At 31.7% G+C, this 27,188-nt stretch overlaps 1 protein-coding gene across 4 annotated transcripts in view; it reads left to right on the forward strand.

Annotated features, from left to right (window-relative positions):
- Positions 1–27,188, forward strand: part of LOC143255836 (calcium-activated potassium channel slowpoke-like) — a 143,033-nt gene that overhangs the window by 109,462 nt on the left and 6,383 nt on the right. For 2 of the 4 annotated variants that reach the window (XM_076512140.1, XM_076512141.1), the window contains exons 16-25: positions 8,040–8,111; positions 10,271–10,297; positions 12,189–12,345; positions 12,841–12,930; positions 18,807–18,990; positions 19,766–19,990; positions 20,670–20,853; positions 21,913–22,014; positions 22,780–22,910; positions 23,080–23,274. In XM_076512140.1, the coding sequence (XP_076368255.1) occupies positions 8,040–8,111; positions 10,271–10,297; positions 12,189–12,345; positions 12,841–12,930; positions 18,807–18,990; positions 19,766–19,990; positions 20,670–20,853; positions 21,913–22,014; positions 22,780–22,910; positions 23,080–23,274 (1,367 nt within the window). The remainder of the gene's footprint in view (positions 1–8,039; positions 8,112–10,270; positions 10,298–12,188; positions 12,346–12,840; positions 12,931–18,806; positions 18,991–19,765; positions 19,991–20,669; positions 20,854–21,912; positions 22,015–22,779; positions 22,911–23,079; positions 23,275–27,188) is intronic. The other 2 variants (XM_076512143.1, XM_076512144.1) reach the window with 1 other exon arrangement.

Here is a 27,188-nt window from a genome sequence, read left to right on the forward strand (position 1 = left end):
ATTATGAAGTATTTTCCTTTCTATGATAAGTATTTCTCAGCATAATTTGATTGTGATGTCACTATTCGTAGTTAAGCTCGTGCAACATTCTATACTTTAAGTTGTGTGACTTACCCTGATGAAACTTATGCAGAAATCTCTTAAAATACATGTTTTATACATACCAATAATGATCTTACAAACTGTATGTTGCAGCCTTTTACAAACATTCTTATTATGTCAATTTAATTTTTGTTGAGCCTGCATTTCTGTGAACTCCTGGAGTATTTTGTGTACCATTCTTTTATTTCCCTTATAAAAAAAAATTAATTTTTTGTAAAAGTAATACTTCATAATACACCACGTATTTAAAGAAGAATTAATTCATTATATTATATACTATCTATTGGATTCTATTTAAGTTTTAAGTGTATCGTCTTTGTTATTTCAAGTAATTTTAGATATAATCTATTTGTCCCAGTTCTCAGACTTGCCCTAAACTTTGTTGATAATTTAACTTCAAGAATAAGAAAGACGTTAAGAGCGCCATCTCGCTCAATAAATAGTAGCATATTAGTTTCATGTGGTATTTTCGAATTTCAGTTATATCCTGTAGCTTATTTAATGATATTATACTCACATAAACAGAGATATTTCCCACATCTAATAAAATAATTTTATTTCAACAAAATGAATTACAATAATCAATAACTCCACACAAATATTTTTGATTACATATGCTCAAAAACAAGTACTATTGTAAGTTAATTCAGCCACTGTTATAAGATGAAATTTAATTAATTGTGTTTTAGTTTATTCAGTCATATCATAAGATTGGAAGTAGTGAATCAAACGATCTAAAACTAATTAAATAATTATGTTGTTCGTAAGGTAGAAACACGAACGTTGTTTGTTTTGATTGTATACTACAAAAGCCAGTACTGAACGTTTGAGTGAGGAACTGAAATCACGTTAAATAATAAACAATTAACGTTTTATCATTACATTTTATAGAGTGCTCGTTTATGTTGCTATGGTTTTCAGCCGCGTATATCAAGCAGCTCATATAATGGCTCTGATTTTTTTAGGCTCTTGTTTCAGTAATGGATCAAATTTTCCGTAAAACACCTTTAGTTAATTTATAACATAAGCCTCTTACATACTATACATAATCCTTTCATAGACTTCTAGTTCTTATTAGACTTTCACTTGATCTAAAACCTGAAAAACAGAATTGGAAAAATTACTTGTAATAAAACGCGAAATTAGGCTTTTGTGTTTATACAATTTTCCCTTCCAATACTCGAAGTGTTCTTCTTTCAAACACGTTTGTAAACATCTCGACATTCAATAGCAAAGATCCCTGATATGAATGTGAAATAAACAACAGAATTCAGTTGAAACACACTATTTAAATAACCTTTACGTTCCTTCAGAAGAATATATATTTCAGTACTGAAATATTAAATACTCCCTCAAGACTGCTTTTCAAAAAATTATGGATACACAGACATACTTTCATAAATAATTTAAAATATAAAAAATATAAATTAAAATGTAATTATAGTGAAATCATGTTTGAAACTTTATATTTAAGTTTCACAGATCCCTTCACTTAATTCTGTGTTAATTTGTGTTTAACGTGAGCTATGAAAAATTTAAATAACATAAACGAGGGATAAGTGTCACGTGATAGTAGTTGCTTTCTGTCTGACGCTGCGCATGCTCAGTGTCCGAAATATTCCCACATCGATTTCTGTTTTTGTTTTGTTTTTTTTTGTTTTTATATGCAGGCGTCATACGCCTATGGTGTGAAATCGATTCCAGATCTAAAGTATTTGTTTTTCTGTATGAAACGAATTTATGTTTTGAAACAGAAAGTTAACAGACAAAGTACTGTTCATATGTTTATTATTTTCATTCTTGTGCAAAATGGGTTTCAAGCGTTCTATTTCTTCCAAGTGTTTTCTGTTGTTTTTTGTTGTGTTTTGTACTTTGAGTTTATTGCAATTGGCTATCTCCACCGTCCTGCTGTTGCATGCTATAAGAATTAATGACATATATATCTCCGTTTCTAGGCAACAACATAAATTCAAGCTCTTGAACCTCCACGTTAATCATATCTACTCTCCTAATGCATGTACCTGATGCAGTAAAAGCGTTTTTTACTGGCGTTTACTTATGCGCTGATGAAATTTTGTCTATAATTCTTTTGCCTTCATCGAGTTTATTAGGAAGCGTGTAAAAGCTGTCTAAGTCACTAGTATGGCAAGTACATATATTTCTGTCCTCTTTATATGATTGGAAGTGAGTAAAGCTAAGTAGATTTCCACCTAGGGAACCGTGTTTAATCAATATCTACAACACAGGTTGTTTCGTTGACTTTGTTGCTAATTTATCTGTGAACATTAGTATTTGAAAAGAAATAAGTCGGACTGAAGTCATCACAGCTATGTATTGATTTTATGAAGGACTGGACTTTAACTCAAACATACTTTTAGGGTGGGAAGTCTATGAAGAATTGATGAAAGCGATAAATGTAAATAAACTCAGATATTTATGATTGATTTTGGAAAAGAAAAACGTTTTACGTGTAATAGAAATTGAATTGATGCATAATATATAGCAGCTGCTGAAATCCTAGTATAAAAATTAAAACAATTCAAACAAACCCTTAAACTAACAGGAGGTAAACGCTGGCGTTGTAACAATATTAACATGTAGGAATTGTGTATTTTAATTATAAATGATTTATTTTTCGAAACCTTTTGTAGTCCTACATGTTTTGTAATCTTCAAAAACTTTTCACTTCACTGATTTGGTCATTTGTGCTTTGAAATTACTTGTGTCTATATATATCTGTTTTTGGTCATTTGTGCTTTGAAATTACTTGTGTCTATATATATCTGTTTTTGGTCATTTGTGCTATGAAATGACTTGTATCTCTATGTTTTTGGTCATTTGTGCTATGAAATGACTTGTGTCCATATATATCTGTTTTTGGTCATTTGTGCTATGAAACGACTTGTGTTTGTATATCTGTTTTTTGGTCATTTGTGCTATGAAATGACTTGTGTCTCTCTATCTGTTTTTGGTCATTTGTGCTATGAAACGACTTGTGTTTGTATATCTGTTTTTTGGTCATTTGTGCTATGAAATGACTTGTGTCTCTCTATCTGTTTTTGGTCATTTGTGCTATGAAACGACTTGTGTTTGTATATCTGTTTTTTTGGTCATTTGTGCTATGAAATGACTTGTCTTTATATCTGTTTTTGCTTGTGACCAAACTTTCCAGCTTTTCAATCTCTGATCGCCATGAAACTTTAACAGTTTATTGGGTATGGCACAGAGGTACGAGATCTGTACTCGTATACTAGATCCATTTTTTCATTAATATTTTTTATTCTTATAAATTTAGCAGCTGCCTCATTTTTCACTCTCCTGCTACTATCTTAGTGCCGTCAAATGACGTGAACGCGCACTATTCAACCATCCACATTAAGCAAATTAAATTACTTCACATGAACTGAGGTTTAAAGTAGCTTTTCTGGTGTCAACATATCCGTTCACTAGGATTCAACTTAACGTCAATACATGTACGTCATTCGTAGTATTGTAGTGTGTTTATTTTCATCTTCAAAGGCTTGGCGCTAAATCAGGCGGCTTATAATCCTAAATATCGGGGTTTTATGCCTAGGGTGAACACAGCAAAGACAGCTCATAGTGTAGCTTTGTACTTAAGAACAAGCAACCTATTTTATAACACTTTGTTGTTGTTTAACAGTAATTCTCCTTGTTTATCTACAAATCTGTTACATTAATACAGAGAGGATTAAAAGAGAATAATAGAAATATTGATATCATCGAAAAGTGTAGTTGTCCATTAATACAAACTGTGTGCTTAGAGAACAGTATTACCTTTGGACTTTACTTATGATTTTTACAGTTTTCCTTACAGTATAGTAAGCAACCGACAACTGTTAAATAATTCTGTTTTGTTTTGTCTCGGTGGGAAATTTAAAAACGAACTACATTTTGCGGTGGACTATACACATTGATTTTAGGCTCTGAAGTTAAAAGTAGTTGTTGGGTGCAATTTTAGAGACCCGAGCCTGGGTTAGTGTTAAAATATCGGAATTGGGTTTCAAGGATTTCGAGAGTGAGACATAGCGCCACTGAAGACTCTTTACATTTTAAACTATTAACAAGCTACAACCATATTTGCTATTTACTTAAATTTAGTTGTTTTTCGGTTTATCGGTGGTAGTGATCGACTAGCTGCTTCTCTCTGTGTCGTAGTTCCGCTGTGTATGAACCACACGAGTACTTGATCTGGTTATATAGCCCATTGTATGAAGGTGTCGTACATGTGAGCAAACAAGACATATTTAACTGGTGCATTTCTTCATTTCTTAGTAAATAAACAGAATATTATTATTTTATGTCACTTAAGACTGAAAGAAACATATTTGTAATATTCTATTTTAATTCTTAAGCGCATTTATCCCGTTACAGCTAATAAACCAACAACCGTTCTCCAAACTGAGAAACTCTAAATATCCACAAGGCAGTGATGTTTGATTCTCCATCTGTTATAGATGGTATATCTGCATGAAATGTTTATGTTGGTTTTGTAGAGCAGAGATATATCCAGGGTTATCTGCGCTACAAAAACAACATAAACATTTCATGCACATATACCATCTATAACACACTCTTCAATAATGCATATGTTCAAAATATTTTTAAGAGCTTATTTTCCCTTATAAATAATGAACAAATTATAATTTAGAAAAAAAATACCTTTTAGTTTAATGGATTTTCAGAAAACAATATACAAATCTCACCAATGTCTAGAAATAAATGCATTCCCTTGAATGGGAACACATTTTGATGTTTCAACCCACGCCTCACGAACCGTTGTAACGTTTTCAACCAACACACGCGAATTGTTTGATCTCACGATGTGAACACTAAATAAGTAATCTGTAATTTAGGTCGTCTATCTTGAATCTTTCACTTACAAATTATGTAGCGTACTGAACACGCCTTTTCCGAGAACGCCGTTTTTTTGTGTATTTTTTATATTTACGTTTATCGGTAAACATCAGTATTAGTGAGCCAAACATTTATCTTTTTAGACTCAGATATTCCAAATCCAGTAAAGCTTTTTTCTTATTGAGAAAATTAATAATTGCTATTTATATGAATAATAAGAGTTGTTTATACTGAACTGTTTTATCAAACGAGGAATGTACGAAATAGATTTGTTAATTTAAGAAGTTATTGACCATGCATATGTATCGTAACCTGATTTTCATTTTCCTTGTCGTTTTTTTTCTTAATGTATAATATGCATGAATAAAGTAGAATTTGTAAAGGAAAATATAACATCAATGAACTTGTCTGAGTATGTGGAAGAATATTATCAGATGAATTAAACAATATACCGTTATACTTTAAAATTAAAAATTAATAATACATAACGTATGTAAATAAAGGTGCTTCAAGGTTTATCTAATTCATATTTAAACAATTTTATTAAGTCTTTAAGTTTGTTTCTTGCTAAGTACAATGGGTTCTTCGTGCTCTGCTTACCAAGGGTATCAACACCCGATATTTAAGTCTGCAGGTTTATGAATCACTGGGAGAGGGGTGTGCTAAAATCTTTAAGATAAAGGTTCTGCATCCATATATGTAATCGAATATATTTATATTGATTTTCACACTGTTTCAAGTTTTGATTTTTCTAAATCATTTTTAAACTCTGTAGTGAGTAGCTCAATAATATCAGTAAGGTTGGGCTACACACTTAGTGTTTGATTAATATGGACAATGTACACTATGTTCTGTTTTTCTCTGGATTTTAAAATCATCTGTGTTACTTAAGTACAAAGTAGACTTCATTACAAACATGAAATAGCAGCTTGAAGGAAGGAAAATACAGTTAAAAGGTTGTATTTGTATTCATTAAGTTATCTTAATTAACAAACTTTATGTATATTCATCATGAGTATATGAAGTACTGTTGCTCTGATTGTATTTGCTTTCTATATGCATGTTTGCATCCATTTTGCTAAAACATATCCTAATAAAACTGTTGCACTTCTATGGACAATACTTATTCATTTTGATTGCTTCCTTTTTCATCAAGCTTTGTATCAAGCGTATTTGTTTTCCATTATCACCTTCATTGCACTTGTTTCAATAAAAATATCTGTCTTTCACTCGGAGATTACTTTCTATTACATTTTAAGCTGTTGTTCTGACTTCGTGTTTAAAGGAAAATTATGTTTTGCGCGGTTTTTACGATGTTTAACAGACAAAAAAATAGGTTTAAATGTTTTTGGTTTATGTTGAAGTGTTAAAACAGTGCGTTTCCTAAATGTTAAAAATGTAATTTCTGTTTTAGAACATTTTTGTAACATAGCTCACTAACTCGTTTAGTCTGTTAACTTGATCACTGTCACTAAATTTCTGTAACAAAACCACATTAAGGCTAACTGTCAAACGTAACTAAATTAAAAACTTAAGAAAAAAACTAATTGTAGTAATTGTACTTTGACGTGAATGTAATCATGATCTGCCTTATTGAATTGTTATATCTTAAACATTGTTCTTCCATTTGCTAATCGAAAGCATAAGATGTAACTTATAAAATGCTTGGATTATAATGATAACAAAAAGTGTTGCTTTACGGTGTTAATTTATTTATTTATTTTATCTAATATTTTAGTTGAATCAATTTAGTTTAATTATTAATTATCTAATACGAGCGCTACTTCGTCTGCAAACATGATATATGATTTATCAGCACTAATATCTTTGTAAACAACTGTACACTCATACACAAAAGTATGCGTCAGTGTCTTATTATATATTTATTATTTATACTGGTATAACGTTAGAAAGACAAACAGTTTCAAAGTTATCTGTTAAATCTTTATAAACAGCTATTGAAGTGAAAACTCTGGGTAACTATTTTTTCTCGTACATTGTTCAAGTTTCACAGAACGTTGATAATGAGAGAACATGAAATAAGACCCTTTCTACTGATCCTTCAACTATGTTGTTTTTATAAATTCTATTTTTTTCTATTGGTCATGTCCTTATTTATTACACAATTCTTATCTTAACTGGATTATGAATGAGGACTTTAAAATTACAAATGTATCAAGCTAAAGTTTATTTTTGCAAAATTATATTCTCAACTATAAATTTTTAGTAATTTATTATAAAAGTTAAAATTATTTGGCACACAAAATGTCATGACACTTTTTTTCCAGTAGTCAATGTATGTGGAGCATGCTACTATATTAACGTTTAACTGTTCTAGCTGTTTTTAATTTTCGACGAACGCTGTACGTTATCTGGGTAGCATAAGGTATTGATTTTTCTAACAATATTTTTTGCAATGTTGTAAATACGACTTCTTTCTTCCATTCGACACATTCTAGAAAGTGTGGTTAAAGTGATAAAGTCTTAAGAGTATTTGTAGTTCTAGCATACGTACATACACATAAAACGTAGTCACAAGGCAAAAATAAAACAAAAGTTTTTACAACAACTGAACCATTTATTTTCCTTAACATTACCCATAATCCTAGTAAATTTCAATACATTATTATTATTAATTTTCAATTTAAGAAAATTCTTATTTTTTCTTTTTTGTTTTAATGACTGAAAGGAAGGGATTTAATTTTCATTTCTTTAAAAATACTTCAAACTTCCTGACACGTTATGATGTAAAACCTTTGTTATTTACCCTAACATGGCGAGATTTTTTTGTAATATTACTCTTATACCTCATCTCAATTGGTTTCACAGCCTCTCAGCTGTTGAAAAAGAGACGAAATATAAATCCCTTCACCTATTTCATTCATTTACAAGGAAAATAATTTGAAGTTGCTTGGAAACCATGGTGAATTTGGCTGCTGTAAAGAATTAAACTTTACTATTACACTGCTGTGTCTGTTTCTTTGTGCTATCTCTTCTTCGTGCTTTCTACCACTTTAACCTGTTTCATCTTTCGCTCTGATTTCTCTGTGTTTTCTTTGCAGATGATACGCACCAAACTTTCACCTTTCCAACTTTCACTCCACCTGAAATACCCAAGAGGGTGAAACTCCGAGGTAGCAGTATATATAAGTAGTTGAATATCTAACTTTCGTTTGAAGACGACCCTCATTATCAAGTTACACATATGTATGAAATCGCATACGCCCATCTCAGTATGCATACATACTTAAATATATATATACGTCTCTCTCTCTGTGTATATATATATATATGTGTGTGTGTGTATTTTGTGTACTTTCAGGCTCCTGTCTTAGTGACAAAACTAAAGATAATTCATTGTTAGCGCCACATACATAAATAGATAGGTTTTCTTTATAAAAGTTTTATATTTATTAAATCAGTGAGCACCGCAACACTTTATTACAGTTATCTATAATTTATACAGTCATACAGGTTTATGGATCTAGTTCATTTATTTTCACAAACTTGTACATACTCAGTTACACATTCTCGTATTATTATCATCAAGCATGAGTTTTTTTTTTTATTCTGTCTCTTTTGATGAAAGAAACAAACGGTCATCACTGGCTAAAGATAAAATGAACAAATTATTTCACGCTCCAGAAGAAACCCTAAACCTTGTCAGTATACTTTTTACAATATCAACAACAAAACGCAGGTTTTGATGGATTTGATTTCAGTTTTGAGACGCTCCATATAAACATTACATCTCTCCTGCGGTGTAAACACATGAAAGAACGGAAAGATATTCCTGATTTCCTTGTTTTCATCAAACAATTATTTGTTCTATTTTTGCTAATATTTATTTCTATTTTTGCTAACTCGACTCTGTGTTCACAGCTTGCAAAACACTTTTGCTGGTCACTTTGTGAAAAACACTTCAGTTCATTATGCATTCTATATATATGTACCTCTGTAAACATACAAATTCTAACACACGTATAAAATATAATTACATGGGAAACATGGGCTTTGTGTTTGCTTTCGTATACAATTTAACATTAAAGCATTTTTAGGGTTAAAAAGCATGGAAGATTTTTGAGAAACATATTTAACAATATAATCCAAAATCAACTTTACTTTCTCTGTTGCTTGTGAACATTATGGGCATTCATAATATAACATTGCATTATATTAGCTACTTTTGATACTCATACGATATGTGTATTAATCCGTTATATATATATATACACGTCAATGATTAAAATTAATAAGGTATCCGTAGGTAAAGCTTTTAAAATATTTTAATACTAAAGACATGTTTTTGAAATCGTCATTAATCAAAACACCCACACGTATTCTGGGAAGAAACTTTATTTGTATTTGGTTTCAAAATACTCATAAAATATTGAATTTATTTTTTAGTTGAGTGTAAAACAAATAGAGTCATTAAAAACATTAACAGCATCACAGTTTCTCTTTTCATTTGTTAGTTTTCATAATACTTTTTTTGAAACTTACTCAAATTATGTGTGATATTGATTCATTCACTTTACAGGAATATAGCTCGGCTTTACTACCAGTTAGATAAACACATAAATGAACATGATTTGGTGTAAGTCAGTTCAATTAAAGAGATTAAGTTGTACTAAATTATGTTAAAAACAAAATCATAGTTTTCTGTTCTAATAAACGTTATCGTGTGGTTTATTTTATTTCAATCTCGATAAACAACATGAGCTCAAATGAATCTAATCAATGGCTAAATATCAAACAAACTTTTCTGCTTAGCTGCTTAACGGATTAAAACATTTTCGGCTTAGATGCTTAATGGGTTAAAAACTTTTCTTCTTATTTGTATCACGAGATAAAATCTCAATTTATGTCAAAAAGTAAACATCTAATTTAACTAGTGGTTAATTATAGAGACTGTCATATCTGGTATTCCTCAAAGTGAAAACTCATTATGTTTCCGTGTGCTACAGAAACAACATTGTGAAGATGATGTCAGCACTGGATTATACACCTAGGAGTTTAAAAACAAAATGTGAAGTTAGAACCAGAAACCAGATTTTAAAGTTATGAATTTTTAAAATAAATTACTGATTTAAACTGTCTTTTCCAGTCATATGTTTCCTTATGTATAAAGTGTTATTTCTCTTGGTGAAGCCCTTCAATCTAAGTTAAATTCAGATATTTCAAATTACAAACTATGATCACTTTGGTATAAATAAACTGGTTATTAAACTGTATTACGTAAAACCTTTGAGATATTTTTAACTATGCGGATCATTCGTTTTCTTGCAAACAGCCGAAATGTCAAGGGATCAAGGATCTAGTAAGTGTGGCTGCTTTTAAATCCATCTCTTCCTCTGTTTTGAACATGTCGTATTTAGTTACAATGTCCAAGTGTACTATTACTTCTAAAATTAACTTATATATACTTCTGTTTAAACTCAGGTTGTTACTAGTTTCTATTTTTTCACCGTGTGTGAACATACAAACTTTAACGAGTGTTATTTGTTTCACTGCTAATATTAGTTTTCTTGTTCAAGTTGATGTTTGTTATACTTTCTAAATACGAGTAGGATACGGTTGCCATGTTTAATACATTCTAGCTTCGTTTTATCACTTGTTTTCCTATCACGTTTGAAAACAAAACGCATACCAACATAGTAAGTAGCTGTTTTTTTTTCGGTTCAACATATAGCTAAGTTACTTCAAGTAAAGTTAAGAACATCTAAATTAAATTATACAATATTTTGTATTCTTAGGAATTTCATTATTTGCTTAAAGTAAGTTATTTAATTACTAGCTGGTGTGCCCGTCCCTTGTAAAATCATGATTAATGAATGGCTATCTTAGGGGACGAGGAACTGCTTTCCTTATACGTAATTGTACGAAATATTCCCTTACAAACTGCAAAACACGAAACGTAAAACCGCAAATTTGTATGTATCTCTTCGTGGATCAAATGAACCGCCAGACCAAATCTGGTGATGATTCATTGAGATGAAGTGAAATAGCAGTAAAAAAAAAAAAAAAAACTCATAAAAGTCGCAAAATGCAAAACCGAAAAGTTGTTTGTTTCTCTGCACGGACCCATTGAACTTCCATACTAAATTTAGTGAAGATCCATTCACACCATGTGAAGTAGGTACATGGACATACAATAGACAACAAGCTATACTGTTGTATTTATTTAGATATAGTTCTGTTAAACTAACAGAAGCACTTGAGAAATTAATGAAATTGTTTTAAAGGTCAGTGAACCTTGTCCAGGTGAAGTACATAAGGTTCCATGAAGTAACAACTACTTAAAGATATTACTAGATGAGAATTGATTATTAATAGCACATTGTGAAAAACATCTATGTTTAAGTTAAACATGGAAGTATAACAGTTTCTGATTTTGCATCAAATCACAGGAGCACATTCAGATGTATATTTGTTGTTAAGCCATCTAATTGTTTTCAATAATTTTTAAGCGCCCAGTTTTCATGCTTTTTTTTTATTTATTTCACAACGCTATCAGTATACTTGTTAATTTGTTGTTAAAATGTATGGTTCGATTCAGTTTTTACAGTTACGTGAATTAAATAATTTTTGCATCTTATGTACTTCACTAAGATCAAGCTTACACCTCTCTCTGACTTTTAAATTATCAATGAATTATGCTAGGTGCTTTCATAACAGATTACATATCGCAGTACGCACTAACACATAACATCAGAAATCTCTTTCTCACTTAACAGCCTTGTTTCGTTTTCATTGTAACTCGCAATTTACGATGCTTATAACCCATAAAGTATTTTAGTATAATAAATGTTCCATTGAAAAAAAGCCCACTACGAATGAAAGCTAATAAAAATATATTTACAGACATGAAGCGGTAATTTGTAGAATAATAATAACCACCGATGTTGAGATTAATGTTTTTAACTTTAAAAAATATAAAAAGGGAGAAAAAGAAATATTATTACAATATTTATTTCTTCTACTTATTAGAATCTTTATTTATCAAACTCAGACATGTGTAGTCGTTAATGAAGTTGATAATAATACTAAAATTATTGATATACGAAAAAAAAGATTGATATGTGTATGCTCAATGTTGATTTTTTCATTTGAATTTCCTTTAAAAATTGAGTATGTTTTGTTTTTAGTTATTTTATACCTAGTTGAATGTTTGACTAAAAAATATAAACAACACGTTGTTCTTGTTTCAGTTACCCAGCTTCATTCTCAAGCTAGTCTCAGTAGACACAGCGCCCTCGCTCGGCAAAGACACGCGAAATCAAATTCTGCTCATTCACAGAATAACACGACGACAGCATCCACATCACCAAATCGTAGTGGTCGCTTAATGACTGTGACATATGCAAGGTAAACGCTTATGCACAACGTACTGCATGTAGCATTCTTTCGTCTTGAAAATGATGTATACTTTGGCCAGCACATATGTTCACTTGATCGTGTTTGTTTGTTGGACTCATAGTTATTGTATCCCACCTGTGTTAATGTTGCTCTATAATGAATGCTATAATTAAACCAGTTTGTGTATGATTGCCATAAAAAAATTAAACGTCAACCACAGAAAATGATAAAAATATATTAATTTTGTTTTCCGAATATTTCATCATTAAGTCAATTTTCTGAAAATTACGTGGCAATATAATTATTTTTAGTATATGTTTCAATTAACTATTGGTTATTGATAAAATGTTTATTCAGCTTGAATGGTGATGTATTAATATTTAATGCGCTAGACTTTGTCTTTGATGTAGCAGGGAAGTGATTGGGACGTTTTAAAAAAGAGTTTCTAGTATGCACTCGTGGCTTCAACTTCACCACACTTTTCTGTCTACCATCTCTTTCCAGTCCCGTATCTGGCACCCAGCAGCCTTCTAGGACGGCCGCGCCCGACTTGTACTCTGGCTTACACCTTGCCTATGAAGTAAAAAAGCTCATGTATGCCACCCTTTCTCTCACTTTTCCTTTTTCTTCACATTCTATCTTTTTCTTTCTTTTAGTTTTTACGATAATTTTTGTTTATGTATTGTTATGCTGGAATTGGGCAAAAGCGCCCTCTAGTATATCACTGCATTTCTTTTAAATTCAGTGAAATGCAAAGTCTTCATTGCATTATTTTTCCTTGAAATGAATATTCAGTTTTTTATATTTATTAAAGAAGTGAGAGATCTCTACTTTTAGATAGTAACCCCTTGGCTAAATAAGTCATTCATTAAAATAAACACGTAATGGAAACTTCGTGAATGTGTAGAGGGCGCTTTCCCGCTTTTATTCATATCTAAATGCATGTTTAAAGTTTTAAAACCCGATCACTATTTTACAGTCTTGAAAATTTGCTCGTATATCTAAAACTTGCCTGAATATCTCATGTTTTATAGTGTGTGTTTGTGTGCACACAGACACACACAAAAAAAGAAGAACGTAATAGTTTAAGTTAAACATCAAATTGTAAAAAACAAATACATTGTAACCTGTTACTTTAGATATTCGTACATACTTTTCACATATTCTAATTCAGACACACACAAATATATGCATCCTGAATATTCTAGCTTCTTTGCATGATAAAACTGCATCTTAGCTAGATGCCCGAGCATGTGGAAAATACACGAAGAAACTTTGCATGCTGTATGCTTAGCACTACTTTACGCTGTATGCATTGAGAAAATGATAATATTTAGTAAATAATAAAGTTACTGTTTTAGTCATCTTTTTTAAAAGACATCCCTTACAACACCAAAGTCTTCATTCTCTCTTTCAAACTAACATAAAATAACTTTAGTATTTAATTTTTATGTTGGGCTTAAGTTGAAATTGAAAACAATATATATTCATTAATATAATTAATCCCCAAGATAGTTCACATTGTTATATAATAAATAGCACTATCTGTTTTAAAAATATATTGCTGAAATACTCTTACTTAATATTTCTAATCTTAAAGTAAAGTAAAGATGTTTAAAATTCAGAATAGTACTTAAATGTATATTTAAAAAAATCTAAGAATTTTTAGTAAGTGACACCTCTGTTTTTTTTACGGTACTACTGTGGCCAAAAAATATTGATTATTTCAACTATGGGCAAATCATATCATCAAAATCAAATCTATGTTTTAACTCCTACTAAGATTTAGGACTTTTAGCATAGTCGTAACCAATTGATAATATTTTTGTAATTCAAATTCATATTGTAATATGAATATGTGGTACTAAATATGACAACTAACGGAGTAATTTCATGTTTGAAACTTCCCAAGTGTATAGTAATTAAATTTAAAAAATGCTCTTAACGATACAATCGGAAAATGATTGATTGACAATCGAAATTCGTATTTCATTTTGTAATCTTTCTAAACTTAAAAGAACTATCAGTGATAAGCTAGTGTCAGTAAAGAATCCAAGTCAACAGGCATAATCTTGACCAGAATGTAAACCACTACTGGTACTTAATAGAACAAAATATCCTGTATATTTTTAAAATGTATATAGCTTGAAAGTTACATTTAGTTTACTCATTGTTTTACATTTATGAGCTACTTAAAATACAATAAAATTAAGCTATTTTTGACTTTGCAAAAGCTATGTCGTTCTGTTTCAAACTTATAACAGCAGTTTCTCAGAACTTAGATAAAATGTAGATAATTTGAAATAGACAGTGGCATTTTTTCATGTTGCTTTCAACTCTCTATCCCCCGCTAACTAAATGGTAAGTTTGAGGGGTTATAATTTTAAAAATCAGATTTCAATACCTAGAGTTAGTGGAACACTGATTATTTAATGCCTAGCTTTGCGCTTGACAACAGACAAACTTTCAAACCAGTAATTACGATGGCATATGTTCAAAGAGAGCATGATCATATAACTAGTTTAGTCTTGCTATTTTGGACAAGTAACTCTGAATCGGAACAATCAGATGAAATAGATGGGTCGGTTTAAAAGAAATGCTAATATTCTTTTAACACGTTTGCATATTTCAACAAAATATTATTAAACTTATGGCTATGTTATATTAAGATTATAATATTTTAGCGTCCTTCATTATAAATTAAATCTAATATTAGGGAAAATACTTATGCGCATAGTTTTTGTTTGTTTGTTGAATTTCGTGCAGAGTTACTCGAAGCCATCATTAAGTTTGAAGTAACAAGCTAGTTGTTTTGTTTATTTGTGTGTTTGGAGTTAAACACAAAGCTACACAATGAGTTATCTCTGATGTGCTCACTATAGGTATCTAAACTCGGTTTTTAGCGTTATAAACCTTAAGATTCACCATGTGCCAATTGGGTGTAGCTAGACGAAGGATAGTTGTAAGCATCACCTACTGCCAACTCTTGGCCGTTCTTTACCAACAAACAGTGGAACTGACTGTCACATTATAACTCTCCCACGGATCAAAGGTTGGACATATTCGGCAATGATTCAGAATGGCAACCCACAGATTAGTCAAGCGTTCTGACTACTTGTCCATGTCAGGCTACGTAAGAAGTTGAATGGACATTGTAATGTTTTCAAATGTCTTCATATTAGCTATAAAAGTATAAAATTCGATGAAGTATTTTATTAACTTAATCATGGTGGAAATTTCTTTGTGTAAATAATAAAAGATTAGTTTCGTTTTTGAATTAAGATTGTTCTTAGAAAAATATTTTAATTTAAAGAATCATCTTTATAAATTAAAAATAAGTTCGTTAAACCAAAATATAAATAATTTCAACATAAACAACAAGCTAAAAATAATGAAGTTTTAGGTATATAGAATTTTCATCTGTACTATAAAGCTCCTAATACAATACAAGAACTTGTATGTTCTTGTATGTTTAAATTGTTACAATAATCATCAAAATATATTAAAATCCACAAGTATATCTGCACTAAATATAGATTTTTGTTCTTTAATATTCTCTACCAAACTAGTGACCAACATTAGTATTAGTAATATCAGAAGTTTAAACTACAGTAGTAAAAATAGGTGTTGCAGAATACAATCAACTTATATGATTTATATACTGGGTAGTTATTGTTGTTTTTAAATATTTCTATGATCAGATTATAAAACTAGAATATGTTTTTGTTTTCACATATTAGGCTAAACATTACGTTGCAATTTACTATACGTTCTTCTTGGTTGAGTTTATCATTTTATAGTATTCTGAAATTAGCAGTTGGAGTAAAACAAACTTTTAAAACGATCATACAGGAATGTTGTTACCTGTGGATAACAAGTAAACTTTTCTGTCATAGTGTATCTTTCACTTTTTCGTCTTCCCATACAACCGTTTAAAATGGTTTTTCATTTACCTAGGAATTCCGTATATTTATACAAAATTTGGAACAAAAAAACCATAAATGCAAACTCGCAATTCTAGACAGTTTCTCGACGTTTTTTAAGTATTGATTCTTTGTACGAGACTTTATTACGAATGGATCTCAGGCATTATAAAAATTGGAAGTCGGAATCACTTTGCCTCATTGGTCTATAATTACGTAATGTTCGGATGTAAATAAAACTCACGATACCTACACGGTATGAATAAAATATTGTCGTTGTTCCTGAAACATATAGTATAAATAATATAATATAATATAATATAATATAATATAATATAATATAATATAATATAATATAATATAATATAATATAATATAATATAATACAATATAAATACAAACAATATAATACTTTAAAAATTATTTGTGAGTTACTTTTAAAATACGATTCATTAAAGAATATAAGTGTAAACTAACTGCAGGAATCGTTGGTACTGTTTTTAAACTCTGCAGTTATAGTTAAACATTATTATTGTTCAAAGAAAGTGGAACATACAGAAAGTTAGAAAAACGTTTCATGAAATGTGGGTGCAAACTTCAAATTGATGAAAAGGGTTGCACACCAATTTGGATTAATGCTCATTTCTTAATTTTACTAACATTATACCCCTAGAGACATAGCGATATGTCTGTGGACTCACAACACTAGAAACCGAGTTTTAATACTAGTGGTGGGTAGAGCACAAATAGACCTTTGTTTAGCTTCGTGCTTAACCACGAAGAAATGCAAAACAAAAATTAATGTTAAAACATTTAGAAAATTATAAAATATTTTCTTCAAGTTATGCATTTAAGTGAAAACTGACAAAGATGTGGTTAACCACATGTTTAAGTGAAAGCTGACAGAGATGTGGTTAACCACATGTTTAAGTGAAAGCTGACAGAGATGTGGTTAACCACATGTTTAAGTGAAAACTGACAGATCTGATTAACCACATGTTCAAGTCACACATGTTCTAACTATTCCTTATTGATGACTTTCGTTACAGTTAAAGTCCTCCAGCTACAATCTGAGTTTCAATTTCACGTGATTGACAATGTGCGAATAGCTCGCTGTGTAGTTTTGCTCTAAAACAAAACAAACAGAAACTTGAAACGTTCCATAGACAAATAAATAATCAAGAATCGTCAAGGACATAAATGGAGTTTTCTGGGAGGAAAAATTTTATTTGGGTCTTATGACCCTAAAATACGTTTGAAATTACTTTTATGTTGGCCTAACATGGCTAGGTGGTTAAGGCACTCGACTCGTAAACTGAGATCACGGTTTCGAATTCTTGTCACAACAAAAATGCTCGACCTTTCAGCCGTTGGGGTGTTATAATGTGACAGTCAATCCAACTATTCGTTTTAAAAGAGTAGCCCAAGAGTTGGCATTGGGTGGTGATGACTAGCTGCCTTCCCTCTAGTCTTACACTGCTAAATTATGGACGGCTAGTGTAGATAGCCCTCGTGTAGCTTTGCGCAAAATTCAAAACAAACCATTTGAATATTTAACGTTATGATTGAATATACTCTAATGCTAAATTATAAATAAAGACCTTGAACACATTTAACTCTTACACAACAGTTTAAGTAATTGGTATGCCCGAGTCAGTGATACTTAAATTTTTCGATCACGATCCACTGACTGGTTGCAAACAAAATCCCAAGTGGATAAGGAAATGTGAGTTTTACAGTTACAAGAAATGAATAACAAACATTGTATTAACACAAATGTAAACCAATGATGTCTTTCATTGCACTAATATTCATAATCACCTTCATAAATGGTTTCCAAACATTTGTGAAGAAAACCAAGGTTTAACTAGTAACGTCAGACGCTTATAAAATTAAGCGTGTAATGAAACTGTTGAGGATGACCAAGTGTTTAGGGCTTGAACACTGAATTCGAGAGTTCATATTTAATGACCAGATTCCGCAAAACACGTTCCGCATTTTGGATTCATGGCTGCGCTAAAGAAATAAATCAGATACCACTATTAGATCCCACAAGTTAGCTTAAAAGTTGACGGTGGGTGCTAATGAGTTGTTACGTTCTTCCAAGTGTATCAGTTAAAAATTAGGGACAACTGTAGGCAGATAACTCAATTTCATTACCCTCTACAGGTGTTACATGTGAATCAATATATTAATTTTAAGTTATTTGAATAAGAATTTGTTTTCATATGAAACATAACTCTGCAAATGAACACTTCTCAACAAAAAGTGAACTCCAATAAAAAGTAGTTTCGTTTGAAGATAAAAGCAAATAACCTCACGATCCAAATAAAATGACTAAATTAGCGTCACAACTAGATGGTTTAAGGAGGAAGTAGATAAGTTTTATTGAATTTACTTTAAAAATATATTATTTTCTTCGTTTTTCATGAATTCATAATTTTTCCATTAGTAGGGTTTTCTTTAAAATATAAATAATGTACTTCATAAGTATGATATTCTTTAACACTACCAGTGATCCTAAAACACGATTATATGATTTTTCAGGCCAACCAGCCGAGGTTCTGGAGGAAACGGTACAAATAACTCTTCCAACGCAGACCGAACGTTCTCGGTGGGTCTTGCAGATGACCAGTCTAAGGACTTCGACATGGAGAAGACTGACATGAAATATGACTCCACTGGAATGTTTCATTGGTGCACTGCTCGCCCAATAGAAGATTGTATATTGGTCAGTATTATTTCCACAACTCTTTTTGTATTCTATGATGACAAGACAAACATCACAAAGTATAAACTATATTCAGAGTGTGATATACATAATGCTGATTTCCTTTCCTTAAAAATGATGTACCAAAATTAACACTTTTATTTTGCTGACTGACACATTAATTTTTTAGCAACAGACAAATAGATATGTTAATGGACTAATTAGCCTGAAAAAAGGAAACGAAAACCACATTTTGAAATTACAAAAATTGTACAATAATCTTCCTGAATAAACTTCTTTATATTTTCTGTCCTAGCAACACAAACTAGGTGTCAAAATTTTTGAAGTTATAATAACTAAGCTAAAATATTTGATTGGACAATTACCTTTTATCGTGTCATGGTGACGTTAAGAGTTTGGTGTTACTTTTTTATCTTTTTTCTTTTTTTTCTGCCTATTTGAATAAACTAAAAAATCATAATTTCGTGAAATTAGGCCTGAACTAAATCGATTAGCTAGAGAAATACTTAGAATTTTGGTACTGACTTTGGTTACTCTATAACTGTGATTATGAAACATAACAAAGAAAGAATTTTAAAAAAAATGAATGTTCGCAAAGTATCGCCTGGAATATGCATACTAAATATTAATTATAATAATTGATACTTAACAGTATAACGAGATCTAGGTCTATTACATTAGTTGTTTATTATTGTTTTGCACTGTTTTACAACTTTAATACTCAACAGTGTAAGTTCTTCATAAGATGTGTAAATAAACATAACGTTATTAATAGGATCGTAACCAAGCGGCCATGACAGTTCTTAATGGTCACGTGATCGTCTGTCTGTTCGCTGACTCTGAATCTCCTCTGATTGGTCTGAGGAATCTTGTAATGCCTTTACGAGCAAGTAACTTTCACTATCACGAGTTGAAGCACGTGGTCATTGTAGGAAGTGTCGAATATCTTCGTCGAGAATGGAAAATGTTACAGAATCTCCCAAAAATTTCAGTTTTAAACGTAGGTTATTGTTTTTGTTTCTTTTTCGCCTTACTACTCACCCATTTATCTTGCTACTTTCTTGTCTGTTGCAATGCATCTGCATAATGCTTAGATGATAAGGTATTTATTTAGTGCATCAATAATGGTTACCTTTTTAAACGACCATAAAATTAATCCTCACCCCCTCCAGCAGTAAGTATATGAGGGTTTGTGACGCTAAAAATCTGGCTTCGATACCCGTGGTGCGCACAACACGAATAGTTCATTGTATAGCTTTGTGTTAAGCATAAACTTTTAAACGTTTAATTAGTGAATATACATTTAGTACTTTGCTATGAACTTAAAAATATATAGCAGTATTAGTGGTATAGCTAAAAGTGTAAATTACCGGTACGAGGTTTTCCTATCTAAATTTAGTATATACAGGAAATAGTTAATCACATTGTAAAAGATTTATCACAAACTCACAGTAACAGCGGTAATAAGATCTGATTCTATTTCCAGTTTATTTGAAATTATGATTTATCTAAAATAGTTGAACACTTGTATTTAACTAGATGAGTAAGGAATGTCAATGTGATTTTTGTTTTTAAATAATATTGTTGGTTTTGTTGTCAAATAATCTGTGGTTATATTTACGATTTTAGAAATTATTTAAATAATAAATAACCTTCATTACTTTATTGCTAATACCCAGGGGTCGCCACTAAGTAGAGCTGACCTTCGAGCCGTTAATATAAACTTGTGTGATATGTGCGTTATCCTATCTGCGAAGGTTCCAAGCAGCGAAGACCCTACGTTAGCAGACAAAGAAGCCATTTTAGCATCGTTAAATATCAAAGCTATGACGTTTGATGATACAATAGGTGTTTTAACAAACAGTAAGTAGTTTTAGACATGGAATGGAAGGCGGACTTTGGAAATACCTCACTTAGCATAATTTTCTAAACTGAGAAAACGAGCTCACGAATCACAAAATGTAGGGTTTACATAAATATGACTGTATTTAACTTTTATTCAAAAACCAATCACAAAAAACAGTTCTAAACTTCGGACTAGCTTATATTGTACTAGTTTATAGTTACATTTTCAGTTAGTACTTATTTGTGTCTGTACGTTTCTCCATTAATATTTGGTCTTGAAGCTTCGGGAAATAATAAGAATTATTTATTGATTCGGTTATTTTAATTTAGTTAACTTCGTGCGTTATAATAAAACATGAGTTTATAAATACATTAAATCCAATGAATATATTCCTGGTGAGCAGAATTGAGAAGACATCTCATTAGGAAGTTATCCCAAACAAAACTGTTTAGTTTCTTTTCTGTTCTAATCAACTTAACTATTTCCAACACATATTATGTCAGAAAAGCACGTAGGTTTAAGAAGTCTTGAAGTCAGGGGCCAACTGGGGTAGAAATGTCCGCATTTCGAAAGTGCTTGAGTTATAGGGTTTTATTATCTTATTTTTAACATGGTAAGCCACAGTAAAAAAAACAACAAAACGAAACAGGTCAATTGATTATTATAATTCAGAGATATTTTCCCGCCCTTTTAAGCTACATTTGACTGAACCTACTTTGTAATAGAATTTGGAATTATATGAGTTAAAGATTTCTTTTCTTCCTTATAAGAGATAAAATTGAAAAAAGAATTTGTGACGTAGATGTCTAATGCGTTCTTTGATTAGTCGTACCAAATTTTTGGTCAAAATGTATATTTTTAAATTAAAAACAAACAAACACAACTTGTATGCTTTTAAACGTGTGTGTGTATATATACATATATAAGTGCCAAATATCTACTGCTTGAAAAGGTTTAATATTTAAGTTTTTAAAGTACTAAATAGTCTTACTAACTCTGTGCAATACGCATTAATTTTATTCAATAAACATGTTTACATGTTTGTTTCTTTACTTTAAAGTATACGTTATTAACAGATTCAAACAATCAGGATGGATTTCCCCCACTTGGAAGTCCTGTGGCACTACAGAGACGAGGATCTGTTTATGGAACAAATGTTCCCCTAATTACAGAACTAGGTAAGTCTTGCGGCTATTTCATCATGCAGTCCACGTTTCGTTAGAACTTGTCAAGTCTAAATCTTTGTTATATGTTATGGTAAAAGTAGAAACAACTTTTATATTTACATGGTAAGATTAACAAACCTTACGATATTGTTCGCATTAACAAAAAATCATACTCTCTCTTTCTCAGGTTAATATTTTTACATTTTATACAAGTTATCTACAAATGAAGTAAACGTTAGTTGGATTTTTTAAAACTTTCTATTGTTAGTTATGGTTTGTGTTTTAGTGAAACATTCCAAAAGAAGCTGTAAAGCGAAAAGTTGAATGTCTGATTAAATAAAAATATATTTGATTTCTAATATTACATGGATTTTACATAAGGAGATTGGTAACATATGCCAACGATAATTCTAATATTTAGCATCTGGGCAATAAGTTTATTCTTATCTTAAAAAATTATTCCAGTGTTCCATTTCTAAACACGAAATCATCACATCGGCGTTCATTACATTTGACAAATATTTTTAATTCTTTAAAAAAATTACACCAATTTCAAGTTCCTTGTCACTTGATTAGTTTACGTTAACGTCCAGTTCTTTTTTTTACTTTCTTTTATATTCTGAATCGTAGTGGCAACAAATTGAAATCCTTTACACGTTTTCTAGGCCAAATCTAGAAATATTGAAACTGTCTTCTGTATTTGTTAATAAATATTTCTACTAAGTTTCAAATTATGCTAACACGCTCTGAAAAATCACCCAACTTTTTGTCATTCAGTAAATGATTCCAATGTCCAGTTTCTGGACCAAGATGATGATGATGACCCTGACACAGAACTCTACTTGACTCAACCCTTTGCTTGTGGGACTGCTTTTGCCGTTAGCGTACTCGATTCTCTAATGAGCACAGTGAGTACACTTGACTCTACGGAAAATAATAATTACTTCGAAATTTATCATAACGCACCTATGAATTTTTAATAAAATAATAATTATAAACTTTAACCAAAATAAATTTAGTTTATAGCTATATATTTTAGTTCATTATGTAAATAAAACAGATAACAACTTCTTCCAGACGTATTTCAATGCTAATGCCTTGACACTAATTCGCTCGCTGATCACTGGAGGAGCAACTCCCGAACTAGAGCTCATCCTGGCAGAGGGCGCTGGATTACGTGGTGGCTACTGCACGCAACAGACGTTAATCAACAGAGATCGTTGTAGAATTGGTCAAATTTCACTGTATGACGGACCTTTGGCTCAGTTTGGGGTAGATACATATGTATACTTTGATTTAGTTTGTTTTTTTTGAATTTCACACAAAGCTGCTCGAGGGCTATCTGTGCTAGCCGTCCCTAATTTAGCAGTGTAAGACAAGTGGGAAGACAGCTAGTCATCATCACCAACCGCCAACTCTTGGGCTACTCTTTTACCAACGAATAGTGGGATTGACCACCGTCACATAATAACGCTCTCACGGCTGAAAGGACAAGCATGTTTGGTGTGATGAGGATTCGAACCCGTGACCCTCAGATTACGAGTCGCACGCCTTAACATGCTTGGCCATGCCGGGCCTCTTTGATTTAGTAAGTTTTTTATATTGAGATTATGTTTCCATATTTTATATATGTAAAAATGGCTGGTTTGGGTTGAGAATCTTTTTTAATTTAGAGGAGCGAATAACGTTTCGACCTTCTTCGGTCATCGTCAGGTTTACAAAGAAAGAAAGAGGTAACAAACCGATAGCTGATCACATCTTTGAAGGGGGTTGTGTAACTGAGTTTAGGAATGTAGAGGGCGTGCTTAGATGTTTGAATATATTTTTTAATATAGGTATAAATGTGTTCCTTTATATTGGTTTATTTTGGGTTTAAGTTGTTGTATAAGTAAGGCTTCTTTAATTTTGCGATTGTTTATGTTTGTTTCTTTATTTAGTATTTGGGTGTTTTCTATGATTATGTTGTGTTTATTTGATTTGCAGTGTTCGAAAACGTGTGAAGGTGATTTTTTATGTTCTTTGAGTCTGGTTTCCATTTTTCTACTTGTTACTCCAATATAGAAGTCGTGGCAGTTATCACATTGTATTTTATAAATAATGTTGGTGTGGTGTTTGTCAGTGTAGCTTTTACATAGTATAGATCTTAGTTCTGTACCTGATTTTTGAATAAACCACACGTTTTCGAACACTGCATGTCAAATAAACACAACATAACCATAGAAAACACCCAAATACTAAATAAAGAAACAATCATACAGAAATGCAAAATTAAAGAAGCCTTACTTATACAACAACTCAAGGCCAAAATAAACCAAAACAAAGAAACACCTTTATACCTATATTAAAAATATATTCAAAATCTAAGTGCGCCCTCTATATTCCTACACTCAGTTACGTAGCCCCCTTCAAACATGTGGTCAGCTATCGATCAGTTACCCCTTTCTTTCTTTGTGAACCTGACGATGACCGAAGAAGGTCGAAACGTTGTTCGCTCCTCTACATAAAAAATTATCTCAACCCAAACCAACCGTTTATACATATATATTTCCTCTACAAGTGGGTTTTCTCGTCATCACTAATTATGGTTTCCATATTTTCTTGAAAACATGATGAAAGAGTACACAGTTCTAGTACCTTTCAGTAAGTAAACTTAAGTTTAAACTTTACTTTGTTTTCTTTTTTGTGCAATTTCTTTTTCATTGAATGTTAAAAACTTTGGAGTAACATAATATCATAAAAACTGTGTGTTAAACCACCTCAGAACTTTAAATAAATATAGTAGAATTTCAGTCAGTGTCAAAAACTTCATTACAATATTTCTCGATATAAAAATGTAGTTAGCAGTGTAAGACTAGAGGGAAGGCAACTAGTCATCACCATCCACCACCAACTCTTGAGCTACTCTTTTACCAACGAATAATGGGATTTACCGTCATATTATAACGTCTCGCAACTGAAGGGTTAGCATGTTTAGTGTGACTAGGATTCAAACCCGCTATCCTCAGATTACGAGTCGAGTGCCCTCACCACCTAGTCATGTGGGGCTCGTTTTAGAGGGGAACTGGGAACAACTATACAAACTGAACCCCATAAAGAAAGCGCTATAAACTGATGACAATTTAAACGTAAATGTATTTATTCATATTTTACCAAATTCTCATTAATTACACTGTGCAACAAATTTCAGGTTAAAAAAAGGTACAAGTTAAGTAAGACTTGTTTCTGGGTCAAAACATTATCCTGATTCTGAATCTGACCTTTATTCCTCCAGATTAGGCACCATTTTCCTGTACCATGAACCATATGTTTTATAATATACTACAAAATATCGCGTATTGAACACAATATTGCAAATACTGAAAGTTACAAAAAACAAAACAAAAATTTAGTTGGTATAACAAAACATTTATTGGTTATGAATTAAAAACACACACCTGTCAGTTTAAACAACATTTGTTCTTCTCAGCCTCTTGTGTGGAGTGTGATCTTCTTTTTTTATACCCAAGCAGTAGTTTGTCAACATGCCAGGGTTCCATTTTCCTTTAAATCGTCGCTCCATCACTGAAATATCCTGATGGAATCTCTCGCCATGTTCATCACTCACATCATCAAGATTTTCCGCAAAAAAATCCAAATGAGGGTGGAGCACATGAACTTTTAGAGACATGTTACATCCAATATCATGATAATGACTCAGCAGATCATTCACAACTTGCACATAGTCTTCTGAACGATGGTTCCCCAGGAAGTTATCACAAACTTTCTTGAATGACTCAAAGGCAAGCTTCTCTTTTCTCTTGAGATGTTTGATGAAGGTTTCATCAAGTACAATTTTTCGAATTTGGGGACCTATGAAGATACCTTCTTTAATTTTAGCTTGACTCAGGGAAGGGAAATTTTCTGTAAGATATGCAAATGAGGAGTATTCCTTGTCCAAGGTTTTTACAAATTGCTTAAACAAACCAAGTTTAATGTGCAAAGGTGGCAAAAGAATTCTATCACTTTTCACGAGTGGTTTGTGCATGATGTTGTGTGTTCCTTGCTCAATTTCATCTCGGATCGGCCAATCCTTGCGTACATAATGTTCAGTTCTTACTCTGGAGTTTCATAAGCACAGGACGCAGCAAAATTTAGTATAGCCAAGCTGAAGGCCAGTAAGCATGGCCACAACCTTGAAATCTGCACAAATATGCCAGTTATGGTCATCATACTGTATGCTTGTTAGAATTGCTTTCAGATTTTCATATGATTCTTTCATGGTTGTGCTATAAGCTATGGGAACAGAAGGCAGAGTGTTACCATTGTGTGGCAGAACAGCTTTGATGCTGTCCTTTGATGCATCTATGCAAAGTCGCCAGTTGGTGTTATCATATGGTATTTCCAGTTGCTCAAAAAGTTCAATGATGCCATTACAAAAGCATAAGTCATCCTTCATGGTGAATAATGCAAGCAGATCCTCTGTACGTTTCCTGTACAGTGTTATCTTCACTCCTTTCTCAAGAAGATTACGTTCTTGAAGCCTTGATGCCAGAAACTCACTTTTGTCTTTGGTTAAATAGAGGTCCCTGCACAAGTCATTTAGAGCCTCTTGAGAAAATGGTACTGGTTTATTCTTGCTTTCTGGATGATTGAGCTCCACATATTCACCATTGGAATGTTCATCTGCACTGCTGGAACTCTGCATTTCTTGATCTGGAGGTTTGGGCACAGGTAAATTTCTGAGTGCTCTACTGGCTGCATTGCTGATTGCAAATTTAGGTAAACAATGTATTTCGTTTTCTTTGCTGTAGTACAGCCTGTAAAGTCTTGCTGACAGAAATAGCAATCATTAGAGTGATCTTTCTGCTCACGCCAAATCATTGGCACACCAAACTTCATGTGAACTTTTCCTGCATACCAGGCACTCAATGTCTTCACACATGTAAGGCAACACACATGAAGAGCCCATGACTTGTCCTGGTCTCCTAAGTCACAAACGAAGTACGTCTTGTACATTTTCTTGATATGGCGTGTAATACTGCGCTTTTCTTTAGCAAAAGTTAATTCCCCACATATGTAACAGAATCTGTTTGGATCATTTTTGCACTGTCTTGCACTCATTGTTGAAAACAAATAAGATCTGAAAGAAAAAAAACAAACATTAAACACAAGCTTTGACGTATAAAGTATTAAGTGATAAACTCAAT

The sequence above is a fragment of the Tachypleus tridentatus genome, chromosome 7, assembly GCF_004210375.1.
Source record: "Tachypleus tridentatus isolate NWPU-2018 chromosome 7, ASM421037v1, whole genome shotgun sequence".
Classification (NCBI taxonomy): domain Eukaryota; kingdom Metazoa; phylum Arthropoda; class Merostomata; order Xiphosura; family Limulidae; genus Tachypleus; species Tachypleus tridentatus.